Genomic DNA, 23,125 nt, shown 5'->3' on the forward strand with positions numbered 1-23,125 from the left:
TAACTCTCTATTAGTTCCACAAACAGTTTGGAACTAATTTAACTGAAATTAACTCAGTAAACTAAGTGATCTAATTGCAACTCACAATTAAACTCATCCTGGACCCCTAAAAGTTAGGGAGAACATATATATGACTTCAGAAAGACTTCCAACTCGAAATTCCTAAGTTAATTAAGCTAATTAAACTTAATTAACTATTTACAAGTTGCTATGAGAATAGAATTCGATTTTAATTCATAGTTTAAATTCAAGGACAAATTTAAACTGGAATTTCTTGTTGCCATTTCTCAACAAGATCCGTAGATCAATTGGTGGAGGATCTGGTGTTGGATCCTTAGATCAGTTGTTGGATTACTAGATCTATATATTGGACCAATATATCTGTTATTGGAGTCATGGATCTGTTGATCAAACAAGCTACTGGAGGTGCTCATGAATTAAAAGCAGGGCACTATTGAAATTGTTTTTTCACAATGAATAATCACATTGCAGAGACATACCTTAATGAGAGAAATAAAATTGATGGGTCAAATTATGCCAACTGGAAGTTCAAGTTGTAGACATTGCTCGAGGGTTCTAGTGCGTGGAAAATTGCAAATGGAGATGAAGCAAAGTCGATTACAGTCGGTGGTGCCACAACCGCATCAGTTCAAGATTGGGAAAAGAGGGAAAATAAAGTGAAGGTGTTGTTGAAGATGTCGGTAAAAGACAACATAATCCCTCATATCCAAGAATGCAAAACTGCCAATGAGATTTGGGTGACACTCAAGGATTTGTATGAAACGAAAAATACAAATTGTGTGTTGTTTCTGAAGAGTAAGATTCTCTCCATTAGAATGGAAGAGAATGAATCTATTGCTGCATTCATCTCACAGATTAAAGAACTGAGAGACAAGTTAGGCGACATAGGGGAGAAAGTGTCCAACACAGATCTCGTCATGATTACCTTAAATGGCATGACAAAGGATTATCAAATGTTCATTACAGGGCTTGCAGCAAGGGAGAAAGCTCCCACCTTTGAAGAGTTGACAGGGATTTTGATGCAGGAAGAAGAGAGGCGTAAGAATCTGAAGCCTCAGAATGCAGATCTGGCATTGGTGGCAAAGAAAAAGTTCTTCAAAGGGAAACCAGGAGGAGGACATAAAAGCGGTGGTCCATCCCAGAAAAAGTCATTTCAAGGTATGTCATTCGCTAAAAATGATTTAGGAATTAAGTGTTTTTACTGTGGCAGAACTGGTCATATTGCTAGAGACTATTATAAAAAGAAGAATGATGAAAATAGACATAGACACAAGAGGCATATAGGGCATTTTGCTGGTGAAGATCTGAATCATGATCTTAAATTATTTGTGTCTGATGCTGCTCTTTCTGCTGAGACCAATGAGGCTGGAACTTGGTTTGTGGATTCTGGAGCATCCACTCATATGACATGTAATAAACACTGGTATGAAAATTTCAAGGAGACCAACAATGGTGCGAACATCTACCTGGGAGATGACAAAGAATATCATATTAAAGGGTATGGATATTGTTTGGTCAATTTAGAGTGTCCTAAATTGCTATTTTAAAATGTCAATCCGGGATTCGTAAACTAATGAAGTGAAGTGCACTATATGTGCAAGATAACCATTTTCTTAGTCTTTTGTCGTTTTTGAGTTTTTTTTTTAGTTTGTTTTTGGGTTTATCTTTTGTGGATTCCCTAGTGTGTAATGGCGAAGTTGAAAGTTAAGTATGGATGGTAATGGTGATTTCTACGGTGATTTTCCAAACTTAAAAGTTGTCAAAAAGAAAGTTTCAACTGACTGTAATGAAATCAATTCTCAAAAGGAAGTAAATGTACCAAAACAGTGAACTAGTGACAATGGCCCAATATCCTTACTGCTGTATGAAAAAGAAAATAAAAACTGAACTTAAAGCAACTCAAAGACTGAAAGCAAAGCAAACTAAATCACACTACTTCAACCCACATTCTGACCCTTCACCTTTCGACTCACTCCGGCTATAGGAAGTAATCATAAACAAGCTGAGTAATATGATATCTAAATTGCAGAAAAGGAAACTAAGATTTCACTACTCATTCATATTTCAACTCTTGAAAATGACATAAGTAATTCAATCTCTAACTTGCAGGAAAGCAAACTAAATCATACTACAACAAGTAATATTCTGATTCCTTACTAATTGAGTCGCTTGGCTATAGAAAGGAAATCATAAACAGATGAGTAATATGATGTCTAAGTAACAGAAAAGTAAATAAGCAAAACAAAACTTGAAAGAAATGACAATGCTGGAATTAAACTCAGGAAATGAAAATCAGCAGAAAGGACAAGATGATCTCATGTCAGTAGTTATCAAAAATATGTAAATTTTCCCGAGCTGCCTACAAAAACCTGTAAAAGAAGCACTGATCAGCTAACAGTTATAAAAGAAAACATAAAGGAAATATGGACAACAATGAACATCGGAACAGCGCAATATATATACAAGCAATGATTATAAAAACAATAAATGAAAGCAAGTAAGAAACTATACAGAGCTTCGATGTACAGGGGCCCTCTGCAACCTCATCCAGTCAACACTCAGTCACAAATCGAATTTAGGAATGCTGTCTTCTCATATATTAAAGTGCAGTGATAACATAGGAATAAAGCACGGCACAATGGCTCGTAAACACAGTCAAAATTACACCTCAAAAGCTAACTATCCAGCGTATATCAACGCGTTATTTATAAGTAAAAGTGCTGCAACTAATTCCTAGATTTTATGCTGCCAAGAGACACGTAAATCTCCACGGCCTGAGATCTAGCGTGATGGTCATCATGACAGTTGAATCCATGGAGTGGTGGCTGCTCGATTCAGTTCACGGGCTGCTCTACAGGTGTGCCAGTACCTCTGGAAACTAAGGATCATGCCACGCAAACCTTCACGTGGGCAAAATAGAGCCGTGCCACCGCAAAACTCCTTGTTTGGCCCTTCCTTTGACCGTCGTTGACCACGACCGTTTATGAGTGATTTGGCTGAACTGAGGGGACACACTCCATGTACACGTCACTTGCAGCTTGCCCATGTGGCCGGTTTCTCCATTGGACACCTGTAACATAGCCTTTAACAAAATGGCTGCGGAAACTTGAGCTGGCTGCGGAAAGTGACAAGTTTCCGCAGCTGTTTGAACAAAAATCTAAATCAAACAACAATCATAAACATAGTTAGGAAACCATTTCATAAGCTATTTTTAGACTAATATGCAATGATTTGATAGCTTGGTGGATGAAGTAAATGGGAAAAAGAAGGCTGATAGGGTATATAGGGAAGTGTAGGTTTGGGACTCAACATACCCCCACTGTGAAGGTGTTGCATGTCCTCATGCAACCAAAATTTAGTCATTCCCCTCTAATCCATATGTTCTGAAGCTTCTGCTAGGACATCTAGCCCTCTTTTCTTCTTCTTTGGTGCTACCACCATCCTTGGTTTCCTGATTAGACATCTGAATTTGAGATTGATCAATTCTCTGCTCAACTTTCTGCACTTTTTCTTCAGTTTCTTGTTTTTCTTTTGCCATAGTCCTAAATGAAGCATAGTGTTATCATGAGTAATTTTATCTACCTTGCTCTGCTCCTTGAGTGCTTCATTTTCTTGCTTGATATGCCTTTTTAGGACCTCTAATTCAAATACCTCCTGCTTTAAGGATTGAACTTGTGCATCTAGTGGCAGAGTGGTACTCGGACCTGCAGTTGATTTTTCTAATGATTCCAAGTAGTCATATACCTCCTGTTGATTGGGATCTACCTCAGGTGTCTTTCTTGGGCTGAGTACAAAATCTGGTGGAGGAGGAGGACTGCTCTCTAGCTCTGACCGAGAAGGGCTTTTATCATGATGTGGAGGACTAAGTTCAATACTTGGCTGAGGATGAGGTGGAATATGGCTAGCTGGAGGTTTCTCGAGTGTCTCACCACCCAAGTCGATGAAGTGGGGCCATTTTGTTTGTGTTTTACTCCCTTTTCCTCTTAGCCTTGTGCTTCTCCTTAAGTATGGTGGACTAGTAATCTTTTCTTGTAGACTTTGTTTTCCTTTTTTCTTTTTCTTTGCTATAGCAGCAGCCTGAAGATGTACTAATCTTTCTGACAGTGGTTGATAATCCTCCTCTATGGATGGTTCAGGTGACTGGTAGACTTCTTGGATAGTCCTTTTTCCTTTTTCTTTCCTCTGTTTCTTGGCTTTAGTTCTGTCTTCTTCTTCTTTTTGACCAATTTCTTGAGTTTCTGTAGTAGGGGTGTCTTGGACTATGGTGCTCTTTCCTCTTCTCCTACTTTTTCTTGGTGTCTTTTGTGTATTACTTTCAGGTGCCTCAGATGGCTCTTGAAAGTAGTTTCTTATCAAGAATTGCTCCCAGGTATCTTTGTTTTTCTTTAGTTGGTCCTCAATGAGAATTTTGATAAGTCCATGATGATATAAATGAGGGTTTATATTGCCTATGTGTTTTTGGACTGTAATACTCATCTTCTTTAAACTCAACAGTAAGAAATAAGGCAAATTAAGAGTCTGATTCTCTAAGAAATTCATCAACAGTCTAGCATGGTACATGTACATCGAACCAAAGCGTCCTTCACAAGTGACAAATTTTTGGATAACTAACAACAGACTGGCCCATTCTTCCTTCAATGCATGAACAAGAATTCCTTTAGTAAACACAGTGGTGTCCATACCTGGGTTTCTTAGCATAATTTTCCATGCCTGTTCGTCCACGCTTTTGTTTTTGAACCATTGCTCACCTTCCTGGGGTAAGCCTGTGGCAGCTGCTACTATTGTTTCGGTCACCGTGAGCTTCAAATCTCCAATCTCCACCATTTGACCATCGAAAGACCGTGCAAAAGCCTTGGTTACTTCTTTGTTATAGCCTTTAAACTTTTGGATGAAGCGTAACCATTTGGCTTTCTTCAGCAAATCCTTGGCTTGAGGGTAACCTTCTAGATATTTCGGTCCTTCTGGCTCTGCCCTTAGTAGTTTTCCCATTCCTTTCTCTGTTTTAAATTTCAACTGAGGATGCAATTGCGTATGAGGATTTAGCAGAGGGAAGGTAGCTCGGTTGCAGGGTTTATGGTAAAATGCAGTGGCTGCAATCGGTAGTAGGTAACGGGAATGCTTCAGATTACAGGCGGAACAGAGGATGAGCAGCCGAAAATGAGTTCACAAGATGACATGCGGGTATATGCGAAGAGGATGGTCTTTAATAGAATGGTAAGTGGATGGAGCGAAATCGAGATTTTTGAACTAACGGCTGCGTACGAAACATTAAACGTTTTGATGGATGGCTGCGGAAAATGCTGCAGAGAGGAGCCGTAAAGGGATTGGTCACATCTTATGAGCGCAGGTGGCAAATGAAAGTGCAGTCAACTTGAGTTTAAACCCGAAAATACATCATGAGTCCGTTAAGAAATGAATGCATGGTGTGCGAATTAAATCGTGGAAAGGGAGTGGGTAATGGAGCTATTGTACCGAATCATTGCACATAGTAGAACTTTTTATGGTTTGATAACTATGCATAATCATGACTTTAATTGTTATTTGATGAAAATTTTTGCTCATACCTTTGGAAACTTTTTCATTTCTTGCTCATAGCTTCTAACCAACTGCTCTTCCTTGATGTTTTGGAGATGCCCCATGTCTTCAGCTCAATTACACTTGCATTTTCATGATTATTGCACTAACAGTTGACTGCAAATTTGAAAAACAGAGTGATGGTAGCTGCGGAAATCATTTCTGGCTACGGAAACTGCTTCTGGCTGCGGAAACGGCCTCCAGCTGCGGAAACTGAGACAACACCTACTTGGCTGAACAAAGATAGTTAGAAAATAACTAACTCAGTGAAAATAGTCCTGAAAGGGATTTTTATTGATGAAATGAAAATGAAATGAGTGGAATGGAGTGAGAGTGAAGTGAAATGAAAATGAGAATGAGATGGAGATGACAAATGAGGTGGAGTGAAGATGGAAAAAGAAGGAGAGAAGATTTTTTTTTTTGGAAAATATGGAGTGTCAGGTGTCCCTGATTTTCACTCTACATTTTCTGCATAAGACCGCCAATCTGTGATTGGTTTTCAGGCTTATACACATTTTTTTTTTTTCAAGAACTGAAAGAAACAAAGGTTACGCTGGTGGGGGAGAAGGATTCTTCTCCACCAGCCTTATTGTAGAATTCTCTTGGAACATTTTGACAAATTCCTCTTTTGAGAGTGTCTTATGATAAATTTTCAATCGGTGGCCATTCACAATAAGAGGTGTCTGAAATTCATCTATGGTCTTGATTCTTACCGCTCCATTGTTAAAGACTTTGTCAATCTCATATGGCCCAAGCCAATGAGTCTGAAATTTTCCTTTGAAGTCTTTAAACTTGGAATCAAATAGTAACTCCCAATCTCCCTCTTGAAACTTTCTCTCTTTGATGTATCTGTCATGCCACTTAGCTCTTTGATGTTGAACTAGATCAGTCCTTAAAATTGCTTCTTGTCTCATCTCATCTAGCTCATTCAGCTGCTCCATTCTGTGCTTTTGGGCTTCTGATAGATTCATCCCCAACTGGACTGCCATCTTGAAAGTCTTGACTTGAAACTCAATGCGGAGCAGGACTTCTTTCCCATAAACAAGTTCATAGGGAGAATGTCCTGTTGTATTCCTCCATGTAGTTCTGTAGGCCCATAAGGCTTCAGGAAGCCTCTCTGCCCAGTCTCTTCTGTGTAGATGAACAGTTTTGGTGATGATGCTCTCAAGAACTTTGTTTGTAGACTCCACTTGGCCATTTGCTTGCGGATGGTAAGGAGTAGATTTTCTGTGCTTGATTTTGTATTCTTCCATCAGCTTCTCCATCAAGTTAGATGTAAATTGACTTCTCTGATCTGTCACAATTTCTCTTGGGACACCAAAACGAGTAAAAATATCCTCAAAAAGAAATTGAACAACTGAATTTTCAGTGGCAGAAGGCAATGCTTTGGCTTCTACCCATTTAGTGACATAATCAGTGCAAACCAATATATACTTCTTTTGTCTAGAAGGTGGATTAATGGGTCCAATGAAATCTAAAGCCCATTTTTCAAAGGGTTTGATGAGTACCTGTGGCTGTAATGACATTTCATTTGAAAGAGTCGGTCTCCCAACTCTCTGGCAGCTGTCACACCTTCTGACATATTGTTTTGCATCTTTGAAGAGAGAAGGCCAATAATATCCTAAGGAAAGGATTTTATAGGCCGTCCTCTTGTCAGCAAAGTGCCCACCGCATGGTTCATCATGACATTCCTTAAGGATGTCAGGCATTTCATCTTCCCGAACACATCTTCTGATCACACAATCTAGCCCTGTTTTAAACAATTCATTAGAAATCCATGAATAATTCGAACTCTCCTGAATAATTCTTCTTTTTTCATTAGGAAACAAGTGTGGAGGTAGCTTCCCTGTAACCAAATAATTAGCAATATCTGCATACCAAGGAGTCTTAGTAGTTACTGCAAATAAATACTCATCTGGAAACTTATCCTCTACAGGAGAATCTTCATTAGTATTTTGGATTCTAGACAAGAAATCAGCTACTGTATTTTGTTTTCATGTTCTATCCAACACAGTAATATTGAATTCTTGTAAAAGTAAGATCCATCTTGTAACTCTGCCATTAGTAACATGTTTGTTCATTAGATATCTAATTGCAGAATGATCAGTATGGACAAAAGTTTCATAGCCTGTTATATAATGTCTAAACTTGTTGATTGCATGAACAACAGCTAAGAACTCTTTTTCAGTCACAGTATAATTTAACTAGTGGGAGTCAAATTTTTACTGGTGTAATAAATGGCATAAGGAACTAAATCCTTTTGACCCAACACAGCTCCTAGAGCTGTATCTGAAGCATCTGTAGAAATATGGAAAGGAAGTTTCCAATTTGGCCCTCTCAAAATGGGTGCTTCAGATATTCTCATTTTGAAGGTTTCAAATGCAGATTGACAATCAGGATCCCATTTGAATTCACAGTCTTTTGTAAGTAATTTGAAGAGTGGAGATGCTATTTTGGTGAAGTTTTCAATAAATCTTCTATAGTATCCAGTGAATCCAAGAAAACTTCTAACATAATTTTGACAATTTGGAATAGGCAACTTGGAGATGACTTCAACTTTTGATCTATCAACTTTAATTCCATCCCCTAAAATATGATGTCCCAAAACAATCCCTTTAGTAAACATCATAAAGCATTTTTCATGACTTAATGAAAGGTTTGTTTCTTTACATCTTATAAGGACTTTTTCCAAATTTTCTAATGCCTCTTCAAATGAATCACCATGAACTGTAAAATCATCCATATAAACCTCTACACAATCATGGATTAGATCAGAAAAGATTCCTAGTACTGCCCTTTGAAATGTTGCGGGTGCATTACATAATCCAAAAGGAAGTACTCGGTAAGCAAAAGTTCCCCATGGACAGGTAAATGTGGTCTTATTCTGATCTTCAGGTGCTACCTGAATCTGATTATAGCCACTAAAACCATCCAAAAATGAGAAATACTTTTTGCCTGCTACAATATCTAATACCTGATCAATAAAGGGTAAAGGAAAGTGATCCTTCAAAGTTGCTTTGTTCAATTCCCTGTAATCAATGCAAACCCTCCATTTACCATTCTTTTTAGGTACTATAACCAAAGGAGAAATCCATCGGCTATCTGAAATTGGATAAATGAAGTTTATATTGAGTAGTTTTTGGAGCTCTTCTTTCATTATCTCCCTAAGGTTTGGATTCATCCTTCTCTGAGGTTGTCTGATTGGTCTACTGTTTTCCTCGATGTAGATGTGATGAATGCAAGTCTTAGGGTCAATACCTTTCATATCAGTATACTCCCATGCAAATGCAGTAGAATGTTTTTGCAAGATTTTGGTTAGCTCTTCCTGTTGTGATCTTTCCAAGTTTTTGTTGATATTCAATGTTTTACCTGGAAAGATCTCAATGGCGGAACTACCAAACTCTTCCATAGAGAAAAGAGACATTTGTCTAGATGATAGATACTCAATGTCAGAATCTAACTGAAATTGTGTGTGGTCATATTCTGAAGATGTTTCAAAGTTTTCTAATGTGTTCAGAATTTGACTATCTTCACTGATTTCAGAAATGGTAAAAACAGGTTGTATAGTATCCTCATCATCAACCCACTCATTATCTCCTATTTCTATAATTGCTTTTGCTGGAGGATACAGATTGAATTTATTTGTCAAATTACCATCAGAAATATACATATCCCCAGACCTAAAACTGATAAAAGCATCAGATGTGGCTAGCCAAGGTCTTCCTAAGATGAGAGGGTGTCCTCCTAAGTTACTCTTGGGAGTTAAAATCATGAAATCTACTGGATATTCCCAAGAGTCTAAGGAGACCGAAATGTCTTCTAATACACCATCTGGTTTGATAATTGATCGATCTGCAAGTTGCAGTAAAGTAGGTGTAAAAAGAAGATTAGGAAGTTTCAGCTGTTCCATAGTCTGTCTACTCATAATGTTGATAGTAGCCCCTAAATCAATCAAAGTATTTGGAATTTCTACCCCATTGATATGAGTTTTGACAATTGGACTACCGGGATCTACATACTTCTGCATAGTAATTTTTCCCATCATGATATCTGCAATTTTTCCTACCAGGTGGATTCTTCTTGTATCCCTCGGCTTCCTTCCTGGTCTTTTAAGACTCAACTCCTTTATTGTTTTTGCTAGAATAGGAATCTCTTTAATGGCTTGTAACAAGGGAATCTTGATACAGACATTCTTTAATTCATCTAGGAAATCATAGTCAGGCAACAAGATTTGTTTTTCCACCCCTTTGTCAATTTGTAACCTTTCAGGAAAAGGAGGTGTGGATGAAGATGTAGGTTGATCAACTATAGGAGTTGTGGGGGTTGACTCTTTTTCTTTTTGAGTGCTTGGGTTTTGAAGAGATGCTTCAGAACCCTTATTGGCTTCAAGAGAATCTTCCTCAGAAATGCTTTGCTTTTGAGCATCTATAGAAGGCTTATCTAAAACTCTACCTGATCTGAGTTGTACATCATTGAGAGGAACAATCATATAGGTAGGAAATTGTTGACCTTCTACCATGTAAGCATTTTGAGGGTTTTTATTGTTGGGGTTTGGAAATGGCTGAGAAGGTAGTTGATTTGGCTTTTGTTGAAATGGAAGCAAGAGTTGAGAATTTGGATTCTGTTGAGAAGGTTGTTGTTGTTGTGGAAATGGCAATGATAGTTGTGGATTTTGATTTGGAAGTTGTGGAGCTTGTTGATTTTGAAAAGATGGAGGATATTGATAAAATTGAGCAAATCTCCCATAAGGATTTTGCATACCTTGTACCCATGATTGAAAAGGATTTTGAGGTTGGGACCAAGGTTGTTGCCAAGGATTCCAATTTGGTGGGGGTTGAAAGTTCATAGAGTTATTAAACCCTTGGTTTTGTTGCCCCTGCCAAGGTCTCCTTGCGACAAAATAGAGAGACTCAATTGTATTTGGATCTTCTTGAAAGACAGCTTTGAGTCCAGGAATTGAAGGACAATCCTTGGTCTCATGGTTTTCTCAACAAATTACACATGTTTCTACAACTTTTGCATCCAAGGGACATTCCCTTAGAGCATGTTTCTTTCTACATTTTGGGCAAAAGATGGCCAAAGCTTCAGCTTCTGCGTTTTGTTTGTTGCGTATCTTAAGGGTGTCTAATTGCTCACTAAGACTCCCTAAGATATCAGTTTTGAATTCATCAAGCATGTCACCAATCTCAGCCCTACTTACTGATCCAGTTGCAGATTTGTTTGCTCTAATGAGAGAAGGATCTCTAGGCCCTTTTCCAGTTTTAGATTTTCCCCTTGAGAGATGGACACATAGCTCTGCTATATCATGAAGTGGAAGTTGAGATATATCTCCTTTTCCCATCATGTTCAAAATATCTATCCATTCATCTCTAATGGATTTTAATAGAAGGGATTTCAAGGTTTCCTCATCTAGGTTACTCATTTTTGCTCTTTTCAGGTTGTATTGAAATCTTTCAAGTAAATCCTCCAAGTTTTCATCTTCTTTTTGTACCATTTTGAATACTTCATCCTTGTGATTGGTGGGCATACAATAGTCCAGGTATCTATCCAAAAATGTTTGTTTCATATCATTCCAAGTCCTAATGGATTGAGTGAGTAATCCCATGAACCATTTCAAAGCTGCTCCTTGCAATGTTGAAGGAAACAATTTGAGTTTTTGAGAGTCTTCCAGATAATCATAAGTTCGACACACGACCTCAAACTCAAATAGAAATGTTTCAGGATCCTCATTTCTTAACCCATGAAAGTTTGGGAGGACAGATGGTGAAATATTTTTCATTGTTGCTCGAGAATCCTCATCGACTATAGGAAATCCGAATGAGTTATCTCCATCCCTATTTCCCCCATTGTTACCTCTACCTCCTCCATTATTTCCTCCTCCTCCTCCTCTACCTCTACCTCTACCAAATCCGTTTACTACTTCCTCTGTCATGATAGTTTCCTCAGAGAATTCAAAGTCCTCTGGTTCCTCTACTAATGGCGAACGAGGAGGAATTTCTCCCTCTTCTTCTTCAGGTGATTCTACTTCTTCAATTACAATGTGTCTCCCCGTAGAAAGAAAGAAAGGATCTTTTCCTAATTCAGATTCGATGGATGGTGTGGGAGAGTCTCCTAATCCAACTACTGCCTCTTGAATTCCAGGAATCCTAAGGCTAGGAGTGTGAGTTGGAGATGATGGAGGTGTCTCTTGTCTATTCCTTGAAGTAGATCTAGTTGTAAAAATCGAACTCTTGGCCCTAGCTAAAAACCTTCCCCTAGAATCTCTTGCTCTATGCATGTCATTTTTTTATTTTTCTTCAAGTTGGGCTAATAATTCTCTTTCTAATCTTCCAGATCATTCTAAGTGCAAGAAGAGAGCATACTCAAGAAATTATTAAACCAATAACTCTCTTTTCTGATCCTCGAGATCACACTAGGTGTAAGAGGAGAGCATACTTTGAGAAATTATCAATTTTTACCTTCCTTGAAATTTTCTTGTTTTTTTTTTTAAGAAATTGGCTACCTAGTTTCACTTCCCCGGAAACGGCGCCAAAATGTTTGGTCAATTTAGTGTGTCCTAAATTGCTATTTAAAATGTCAATCCGGGATTCGTAAACTGATGAAGTGAAGTGCACTATATGTGCAAGGTAACCATTTTCTTAGTCTTTTGTCGTTTTTGAGTGTTTTTTTTTAGTTTGTTTTTGGGTTTATCTTTTGTGGATTCCCTAGTGTGTAATGGCGAAGTTGAAAGTTAAGTATGGATGGTAATGGTGATTTCTACGGTGATTTTCCAAACTTAAAAGTTGTCAAAAAGAAAGTTTCAACTGACTGTAATGAAATCAATTCTCAAAAGGAAGTAAATGTACCAAAACAGTGAACTAGTGACAATGGCCCAGTATCCTTACTGCTGTATGAAAAAGAAAATAAAAACTGAACTTAAAGCAACTCAAAGACTGAAAGCAAAGCAAACTAAATCACACTACTTCAACCCACATTCTGACCCTTCACCTTTCGACTCACTCCGGCTATAGGAAGTAATCATAAACAAGCTGAGTAATATGATATCTAAATTGCATAAAAGGAAACTAAGATTTAACTACTCATTCATATTTCAACTCTTGAAAATGACATAAGTAATTCAATCTCTAACTTGCAGGAAAGCAAACTAAATCATACTACAACAAGTAATATTCTGATTCCTTACTAATTGAGTCGCTTGGCTATAGAAAGGAAATCATAAACAGATGAGTAATATGATGTCTAAGTAGCAGAAAAGTAAATAAGCAAAACAAAACTTGAAAGAAATGACAGTGCTGGAATTAAACTCAGGAAATGAAAATCAGCAGAAAGGACAAGATGATCTCATGTTAGTAGTTATAAAAAATATGTAAATTTTGCCCGGGTTGCCTACAAAAAAACCTGTAAAAGAAGCACTGATCAGCTAACAGTTATAAAAGAAAACATAAAGGAAATATGGACAGCAATGAACATCAGAACAACGCAATATATATACAAGCAATGATTATAAAAACAGTAAATGAAAGCAAGTAAGAAACTATACAAAGCTTTGGTGTACAGGGGCCCTCTGCAACCTCAGCCAGTCAACACTCAGTCACAAATCGAATTTAGGAATGCTGTCTTCTCATATATTAAAGTGCAGTGATAACATAGGAATAAAGCACGGCACAATGGCTCGTAAAAACAGTCAAAATTACACCTCAAAAGCTAACTATCCAACGTATATCAACACGTTATTTATAAGTAAAAGTGCTGCAACTAATTCCTAGATTTTATGCTGCCAAGAGACACGTAAATCTCCACGGCCTGAGATCTAGCATGATGGTCATCATGACAGTTGAATCCATGGAGTGGTGGCTGCTCGATTCAGTTCACGGGCTGCTCTACAGGTGTGCCAGTACCTCCGGAAACTAAGGATCGTGCCACACAAACCTTCACGTGGGAAAAACAGAGCCGTGCCATCGCAAAACTCCTTGTTTGGCCCTTCCTTTGACCGTCGTTGACCACGACCGTTTATGAGCGATTTGGCTGAACCGAGGGGACACACTCCATGTACACGTCACTTGCAGCTTGCCCATGTGGCCGGTTTCTCCATTGGACACCTGTAACATAGCCTTTGACAAAATGGCTGCGGAAACTTGAGCTGGCTGCGCAAAGTGACAAGTTTCCGCAGCTATTTGAACAAAAATCTAAATCAAACAGCAGTCATAAACATAGTTAGGAAACCATTTCATAAGCTCTTTTTAGACTAATGTGCAATGATTTGACAGCTTGGTGGATGAATTAAATGGGAAAAAGAAGGCTGAAAGGGTATATAGGGAAGTGTAGGTTTGGGACTCAACAGATATATTCCTGTGGTATTTACTAATGGTAATAACAGGCGCATCCAGAATGTCATGTATGTGCCTGGGATTAAAAAGAATTTGATCTTTGTCTCCATGATTACAGATCAAAGTTTAAAGGTAGAATTTTTCAAAACTTATTGTGTTGTAAAGGATTTTTTGGATCATCAAAAGCCGGTTGCATCAAGAGTACGAGTTGGAGGCCTATATAAGTTGAATGTTACAAGCATGCCACATCAAGCTTTAACTTCAACGACTATGACAACAAAGAATCTTTGGCATCAAAGGTTTGGTCACATCAACCTTCATGACTTATTGTTGCTACAGAAACAAGGTATGGTTGATGGACTTCCTATTTTAAGAAATGAACATATTGATTGTGAAGGTTGTGCACTTGGAAAAATGCACAGGGATGAATTTCCCTCTAGCTTAAATTGGAGAAAGAAAGATATACTTGAACTTGTGCATACTAATATTTGTGGACCTATGCAAACAAGGTCCTTAGGTGGAGCTTATTATTTCTTGTTATTTATTGATGACTGCACAAGATATACATGGGTATACTTTCTTAGAAGGAAAAGTGATGCTTTCAAGTACTTTAAAGAATTTAGAAATATGGTTGAAAATCAGACAGGGAAAGTCATCAAAATTCTCTGCTCAGATCAAGGGGGAGAATACAGGCTTGGAAACTTCATCAAATATTGCAGAGATCATGGAATACTACAACAGTTTACAGTACCCCACACTCCACAACAGAATGGGGTTGTAGAGAGAAAGAACATAACTTTGGTGGAGTGTGCATGCAACATGATGAAAGGTAAGAACCTATCTAATGGCTTTTGGGAAGAAGCTATTTGTACTACAGTTCACTTAAATAACAAAACTCCAACTAGGTGTCTTGATCTCAAGAATCCATCTGAGGATTTGTATGGTTTTAAACCTGCAGTCCATCACTTGAGAGTATTTGGTTCTAAAGCGTTTTCACACATTCATAAGTAATATAGGAAAAAGTTGGATGTTAAATCTATAAAATGAATATTTGTAGGGTATTGTTATGATTTCAAAGCATAGAAGATGTTTAATCATTCTACTAATAAGGTATTTGTGAGTAGAGATGTTATCTTCCATGAATAGATTGATGAAGGGAATAAGGAAAAAAGTTATGAGGAGTGGCACATGCCTTTACTGATTGATGACAACAATCATGGATCCAAAGATAGTCATTTGCAACAGCAGCAACTAAAAAAAGAGGAATCTAGTGATGTGGACACATTCAACAGTCGAAGTCCATTAAGAGGTGAGAAAGAAATCACACAGGAAGAATTGAGGCAAGTCTACTACCAAGGAGATCATGACGACAGATTCACTTACCTGCAAGGTACAAAGATTATGCTCTTATGAATAGTATTTTAAATGTTGTTGAGCCCGTGAATTATAATGAAGCAAATCAATATGATGAATGGAGGTCAGCTATGAAAGAAGAGTATGAGTCCATAATTAAAAATAAAACCTGGGAATTAGTTGAACTGCCAAAAGGAAAAGAGCCCATAGGTTGTAAATGGTTATTTAAACCTAAGTTCAAAGCAAATGGTAGTGTAGACAAATATAAAGCTAGGTTGGTGGCCAAAGGGTACTCACAAAAAGAAGGGATTGATTATGAGGAGACTTTTTCTCTTATAGCTAAGTTAAATACTATTAGGATGTTAATAGCTCTAGCTACAAAGTACCATTGGAGTTTACACCAGCTAGATGTAAAATCTTCTTTTCTAAATGGGGAGTTGAAGGAAGAAGTATATTTAACACAACCAGAAGGGTTCATTAAAAAGGGGTAGGAACACTTGGTCTATAAATTAAAGAAGGCATTGTATGGGTTGAAATAGGCTCCTAGATCTTGGTATGGAGAAACGTGAAACATCCTCAAATTATCCGCATTTTATGGTCGTGGAGCACGAAGATGTCAAGAGTCATGAAGGGTTGTCTGCTCCTGTTTTGTAAAGAATCATGTCGGCTGTAAAGATCCACCCATGGTTCGCGGACCATGGGATTGTATAAAAGGAAGTATTAGAAGAGTATTTTAGAAAAAGGAAGATAGTAAGAGTCATTGATGAGTCCATAGAGAGCTAAGAGTGAGAGTCTTAGCATAGATGGAGGCTTTGCAGCTGAGTGCACAGAGGTCTAGAGTGGAAGTCCACAGATGAGTGCGCGGACCCCTATAGTTGTGTGCGCAGGGCGGATAGAGTCTGTACTGGGAACTTGAAATATCAATAAAGAGAAGTGTTCTAGAATAAATGTGTATTTTTCCTCTGTTTATTGCAATTGATTATATTATGTTAAGTTCTGGGTTTACATTATAATGCCAATTTGATGCGCGAATGTATCTGTTAATTGAACGCAAGTAAGAATATAGGTTTACGCGAGGACAGCCTTAAGGCATGAAAGAGTAGGTAAATACTTAATATAATTTGGGAACTTATACAATAACGTAGTTACAGAGGCGTGTAAGTGCCTGAATCACTGGTTAGGGCTACATGAAGGTTAGTCGTATACCTTCGTGGAGGTACTGAAGGTCAGAAGAGAGGGTGCCTTGATAAACTCGAAGGGCTTATTGATCTGCGTGAAGGTAGGATTAGGGAATAAAGATCGACATCACGACCATCTCAGGGTGCAGAAACTTGGTTCCTACATCCCCCCATACTGTTTCGGGTGAGACTTCAGTCCGCGCTCTGTGGATTGATGCTGAAAGGGCCAGTAGTGTAGGGATTTGCTTCACTGACTAACGTTGATCCCAGGTCAGGGCCCATCAAGCCAACAAATGGTTCCGTTACTGGGACCAGGATCTGCATGAGAGATGTGTGATGTCACATCATTGGAATCTAACTAAGAAAGAGATTGAAGATTGATTGGATAGAAAGATCCACGAATTCGTAACATAGGAGAATAGAAATCCACGATTGACGAAAGACAAATGGTTAGATAGATACCTGTATACAAAGATACACGAAATTGTCTTATGTTCCTTCCTTGTTGATTTATACGAGTGGATCGCGAAGCTAGCAGAAAACTAGGGAAGGTGGAGGCTTGACGGTCCAATTGTCTAGACCCCAGAATTAGTGCGAATATTGGAAGCCTCTGAAGATAAGATCACTCGCGCTGTTGATCATTGGCTTGATCATATCATAGGAGGATTTGTAACCAAGTTCGTGGTCGATACTTCGGTCAGTTAGAGCAGAGCGACGCTTTTGCAAGGGTCGATGAGGTAAGTATTTGAAATCCTTAAATACCTGGAGTAAGATGTTATTGTGCGAAAAGCGGGTTATGCAGTTACCTTGATGTTTGGGGTTACGTGAAGTGGAAAAACTTATAGGAACGAAGGAAGAAAGGGGCCTGAATATAGCCCTCTGATCCTCAGGGAGTAGCACAAGATTCTTCATGAAGCACTATCGAGTTGATAAAATAGGGGTTCCTGTGAATACCACATCCACCTAGACCACCTCCATCTTCACCTCCATCGCTTGCGACCTCACCCACACCACCGCATCCACCGCAGTTTAGTATGGTGAATTCAGTAAAAACTCCATTGTTCAAAGGCTTGGGAAATGAGGACCTGGACCAATTTTGGTTCATCGTGAAGGTAGTATGGAAAGCTCAGGGCGTTACAGATGATAACATGAAGAAGGAAATGTTGGTTAGTGCTTTGAAAAAGTGCGCGCTAACCTGAAACATTAAGTACTCTAATGATAACCCAACAGCTACGTTGGCAGAAATCTAGACCACACTGAATAAAGAATTCAGTAGGCCTAAATCTGACACGCATTCGATTGTGGGGTTTAAGGAAATCATGATGAAACCAGGCGAGACACCCTAGGAGTTGGATTAGAGATTGAAGTGTATGATCCGCGAAACTAACATGAATTTGGCAGATGGGAAGCACCATGAGTGGTTCGTGGCTTCACTTTTGCCTCACCTAAGGGTTGCGCTATTACAATAGAAGATTACGACCCAGGCCGAAGCCTTGGAGATTGCAATGAGACTGCATGAAACACTGATGCAAGATCCGAATATGTGGGTCCAACAGATTCATGCGCAGTTGTAGAACCTTTTCTTAGAACTGTAGAGTCTAAAGAATGATAAGATAGTTCGACCAGAGGTGCACGAAGAGATATGGTGCTTGAAATGTAAAATTCAGGGGCATGACAAGGATCACTGCCCGATCTTCGCGAATTATGTGGTAGCAGGAGGGCCAATGCCTTTGATGCCAGAAGCTCAAGCAGGGCCAAGCGCGGGACCTATGCTATGGTGTGCTATATGTCAGGTAGCAGGGAAACATATGAATGACAATTGCCATCTACTACAAAAGTTTCTACAAACACCACAACAACTGTTCTGCAACTTCTGTAAATCGGCGGGGCATGATGAGCGCAATTGCCATAGTTATGAGTTGGTGATGGACAGAACACCCACCTATAGAGTTCAGATAGAAACATGGTCTCCTGATCAGGGCGTTGGGGTAGCGTGAACAATATTCTAAGGGCGCGGATGAGGCCGAGGTGGGGGAGGACCTGATAGAGGTTGGGGACAGGTGATTTATTACAATTGTGGAGGACTAGGACACTATGCCCTCGAATGAACTAACCCGACGCGTCCGTCATGCCAGTATTGTACTTAGTTTGATCATGAGACTGAAGACTGTCCTACATTGATAGGAAGAATACGTGAGAAGGGGACGCTACCTCCATAGTCTACTTAGAACCTAAAGAAGACGAGGGTTGAGCCTCACGAAGAAGACCCAAATGTGAATATAGTGCTATGAAGTGGAATTGCAATAGGCGACGATAAGGGGAAATAGCCTCAAGAAAGCACGTGGATCCGCAAAGATCCCGAGAAGGAGGTTGAATTTGACTTGGAGCATGTGCGTGACACGGTTATGGAAGCAAAGAAGAGCTTCGCTAAGGCATCTACCTCAGGGAGCCGGGATAAACTTGCTGAAGAGATGGATCCTTCCATGTTGACTACCTTCGTAGAGACTTGCATGAAGCTGTTGTGTGATAACAAGGTTGTAAAGGGTTATAGGAGCTAATAAATAGGTGTGTCGGGAGAGAAAACGCCCCTTGTGAGCCATGCGTAGTTCGAAATATTAGTAAGCATAAGACAAGGATAGGATGTGAGATGAGACTCATGCGCAGATAGGAGAATATGAAATGGATCAAGTTATTCTGGATCTAGGGTCAGACGCGAACGTTTTTCCAAAGCAGACTTGGGAGCAGATGGGGAGACTCGTGCTGTAGTGGTCTTCGATTCAGTTAAGGATGGAAAATCAGTAGAAGATCATCCCCATGGGACGATTGCAGGGAGTGACTGTAGATATTGAAGGCGCGAGCGCATTGGCTGATTTTGAAGTAATAGAAATTGTGGATGACAACAACCCCTACCCTGTGCTCCTTGGGATTGATTGGGCTATTGACATGAATGGGGTGATCAACCTAAAGAAGCGAAAGATGACATTTGAAAAGAAATCACTTTGTGTAGTAGTACCCCTGGATCCTGCAGAAGGGTCGCGCTATACTGAACCAGTCTGTGACTACGAAAGCGATGACGATTTGGACCATATATACAAAATAATGGCACAAGACCAGGACTGGGTGAATCTAACAGTAGATGGAGGTATTACGTGGGATCATGAAAGTTCCTGCACCTTGGGCTCGGATGAAGAATTGGAGTGCTGGCAGAATTGGCTACATGAAGTAACTATGCTGAGTTGTAACATGATCACTAAGTCGCTGCGTTGTGTGTCATTGGAGGTAAGACATCTGCCATTTTATGATGGGTTGAATGATGTGGATATGTTTTTGGATGCATTTGAAAGGGAAGTGCCAAAAAAGAATCACTTCCAGGCTTTGGATTGAGCACTGCGCGCTACGCCCATAAGATGGTGGGGTACGCACAAAGGTAGTTTTGATGATTGGCGCGAATATAGGAGGATGATGAGAATACGCTTTAGACAACTGAAGGTACAGATGACAGACAAGTATGATGGGAAGGATGATCCACGCGATCACTTGGCCAAATGGACTAAGGCTTATGGAGCGGAGCCCCAACCTGAATGGGTGCACCTGTTCTGTCACACCCTAGATGTCATACCAATGAACTGGTACTTGGAGACAGAGCTCCGCCATGGCACTGAAGAATGGGATATTTTGCGCTAGGGGTTCATAATGACGTTCAACTTTGAAGATGGGTTTGACTATATTGACGAGGCGCTACAAGAGGTTAGAGTAGCAATCTTTAGGATACCACAGGATCCTTTGGATCTAATTCAACCTGATTGGACTACTCAGCTCAGCCACACACTGGACTGCTATAATGTAATTATTGAAGAAGAAGATGAGGATCCCCGAAAGATTAATATTCCTGAAACTGAGGGTCACCGCGAGGTTGAAGGACCATAGATAGAGAATCCAGATATAACCGCACCGCTAAAAACTAGACAGATAAACATTGGCACAAAAGCAAAACCGAAATTCGTGAAGATTGGAGACTATTGGGATGACGCGACAATAGATAAGGTTGTTGAATTGCTCCATGAATACCAGGATTTGTGCCCTACCAGGTTTACGGAATTAAAAGGGATCATAGGAGACCTAGGAGTTATGAAGATCATGTTAAAACCTGATGTGAATCCAGCTAAGCAAAGGCCTTACCATCTCAATTCGAAGTGCAAGGAGAAGGTCCACTTAGAGTTAGACAAGATGCCCGTGGCAGGAATTATTGAGCCCGTAGAAGAATATGATTGGGTGAGCCCAATAGTAGTACAGGAAAAGAAGCAGAAGGATGAAATAAGGATATGCGTAGACCTCAGAAAGCTGAATGACGCTTGTGTGCATGATCCTTTCCCGACTTTGTTTACTGATGAGGTATTGGATAATGTAGGCAGCCAGGAAGCGTACTCCTACACTGATGGGTTTTGTCGGTGTCCAGGTATGAACATATTAGTCAACCCTTTTCCTACATTAATTCATCAATCCGGGTGCGTACTCTTTTCAAGGTAACACGCAAGGTATATGCAGGAGAAAAGTTACAATCTTACATCAACCAAGGGTTCGTGATTAAGAAATCAAAGCATCATTGTAACAGTAATGGAAATTAAACTGCAGAACTTAAAAAGGCATTCACAACAATCTATGGAAATTTGTAACAACAATAAGGAAATAAATACAGCAAGTAAAACAACACACATAAAAGGAAACACGCAACACCTGATCAGAAGAGTGGGCCCAACTCTTTGATCAAGGCTGTGTTCACTCACAACATTGATTAATCTGAAGAAAAGTTGTTACAATGCATATCCTGGTACGGCTAACCCTTCACATAGGAACAATCCATCTTTTATACAATACAGGGGTGATAACATCTTCCCCAAAACCTGGCAACTACATGCCCAAAAATATACATCAGTTCAAAACAACACTAGTGCCGAGAGAGCGAGAATAGAAATGATCCAAAACGGATTGGGAATAGCTGCAAGTTGGTTATGCTATTTTAGCGTTGCTGAACGACTATTGTGAATCATGAAACTGCCACTATATGCCATGAGATCAACACCTGTTCTCCAGAATCTGTGGACATAACAAGTTTTAGTGGTTCGCATAAGCAAAACCCTTGTGACTTTACTTCATTAATTAAATATTCCAAGAGACAGAGAAAGGGGTTTACCTCATAGGTTTATCATAATAAATGTATGTTAATGAGTGTAAAAAGGATAAAAGGATGGGTGGAAATGTAAGGAAAAGTTAAGCAGATTTGGTGCCCAACATCTCCCCCCAACTAGCCTTCTGCATGCCCTCATGCAGCTCGCCACCTCCACAGGTCTGGGTTAGATCGGTTGTGGTCCTCGTGGAGTTGGGCGAGATCATATTCCTCTGCCATATCTGTTCCTGGAACCTTGTACCCCTCTGAAAGAAGAACTTCCTTCCACCAATCATCTGGTACATTATATGCTGGGGTATAGTGCTCTGCTGGCAACCAAATGACAGGAAAACTGAACCGGATCCCCATCCACCGGACCCCACATGTTTGGATGCATGCCACGTATCTTGGCACCCTACTTAGTGCCCATGCAAAATTTGGTGCCCCAAACGGTTCCCTGTTCCGGACAGATGTAGGTGACATCATCCACCTTTTCTGGCAACTGTCGAGGGCCTCATCCTGAAACGTGACTATTTGTTTGACACAAAGATCAATGCACCACCTTTGTGTCCTCAACATACGTTCTTTGTTCCCCTCAATCTCTAAAAAGGTGGTGTGCTTATTGTACATAGTCACTGACCGCTCATGTTCTCCTCTCACCATAAGAGGCTTTGTGGTCTAATTTGATTCAAACGTATTGGAAGCCTTCTGCTAGCTTATCTGATTGAGAGTGTAGGAGGTGAATGCCCTTAAATGAATGTCCCCCACATATGGGACCAGATTAAATTCTTTGTCAGCACGCAGGAGATATCCATGCAGATAAAACTCACACATCAAGTGTTGAGTTGCTAAATCATGGGCCCTCAATATCCGAAGGAACTGTACCCCATCCTCGATCTCGTGACTAATTTCCTTCTTAATTCTCTCCAAACAGAAGAAAAGAAATTGCTCATGCAAGAAAAAAGCATAGCTAGAAGCAGGAGGGTGACATGCCATTACCTCTTGTGCCAGGCTGAACATCTGTTCTTTATTAGCCTTCAATTCTGTCACTTGTTCCTCCAGCTGCTCCACCTTGAGCTACTACTTTGCGTGCCTCAATCACAATATGTCTATGCACTCCACATATTCGAAGATAGCCTTGGATGCTTGTTCTTGGGCTCTCTTCACTTCATTCTGATATCGAGCCGCGGTGGATTTCCAGGTTTGAACTTCAACTGTCAAGGAAAACTCACGACCTTCGAACAAATGCTTAATAGGGTCTGTCTGAATGGCAACAGAGGTTGTCGCCACATTGTCCACCTGTGTTTCTGCTTCAGCCACTGTGGCTTTGGGCTTCTTAGCCCACCGCCTATATTTCTTCACCTGTTTCTTTAGCTGGTGCACCTGCCTTCTCAGCCTCCTAACCTCTATTTTTAGCCGCATCGCATCCCTGAATTGCAGCTGATATTTCTGCTTAATGGGTAGCCTTCGTTGCTTACACAACTCTATCCATTCCTTCTTGACCACCA

At 39.8% G+C, this 23,125-nt stretch overlaps 1 protein-coding gene across 1 annotated transcript; it reads left to right on the plus strand.

Moving 5' to 3' along the window:
* Positions 1 to 836: 836 nt before the first annotated feature.
* On the plus strand, positions 837 to 20,915 carry LOC149214102 (uncharacterized). The gene is made up of 3 exons (XM_089389294.1): positions 837 to 1,519; positions 20,542 to 20,707; positions 20,862 to 20,915. Exons 1-3 carry the CDS (start codon positions 837 to 839, stop codon positions 20,913 to 20,915), a joined length of 903 nt encoding a protein of 300 aa, XP_089245420.1.
* Positions 20,916 to 23,125: the final 2,210 nt, after the last annotated feature.

The sequence above is a fragment of the Pinus tabuliformis genome, chromosome 1_1 (genome assembly GCF_031772625.1).
Source record: "Pinus tabuliformis cultivar Carrire ecotype Pingquan chromosome 1_1, CPIR1, whole genome shotgun sequence".
NCBI classification, from domain to species: Eukaryota; Viridiplantae; Streptophyta; class Pinopsida; order Pinales; family Pinaceae; genus Pinus; species Pinus tabuliformis.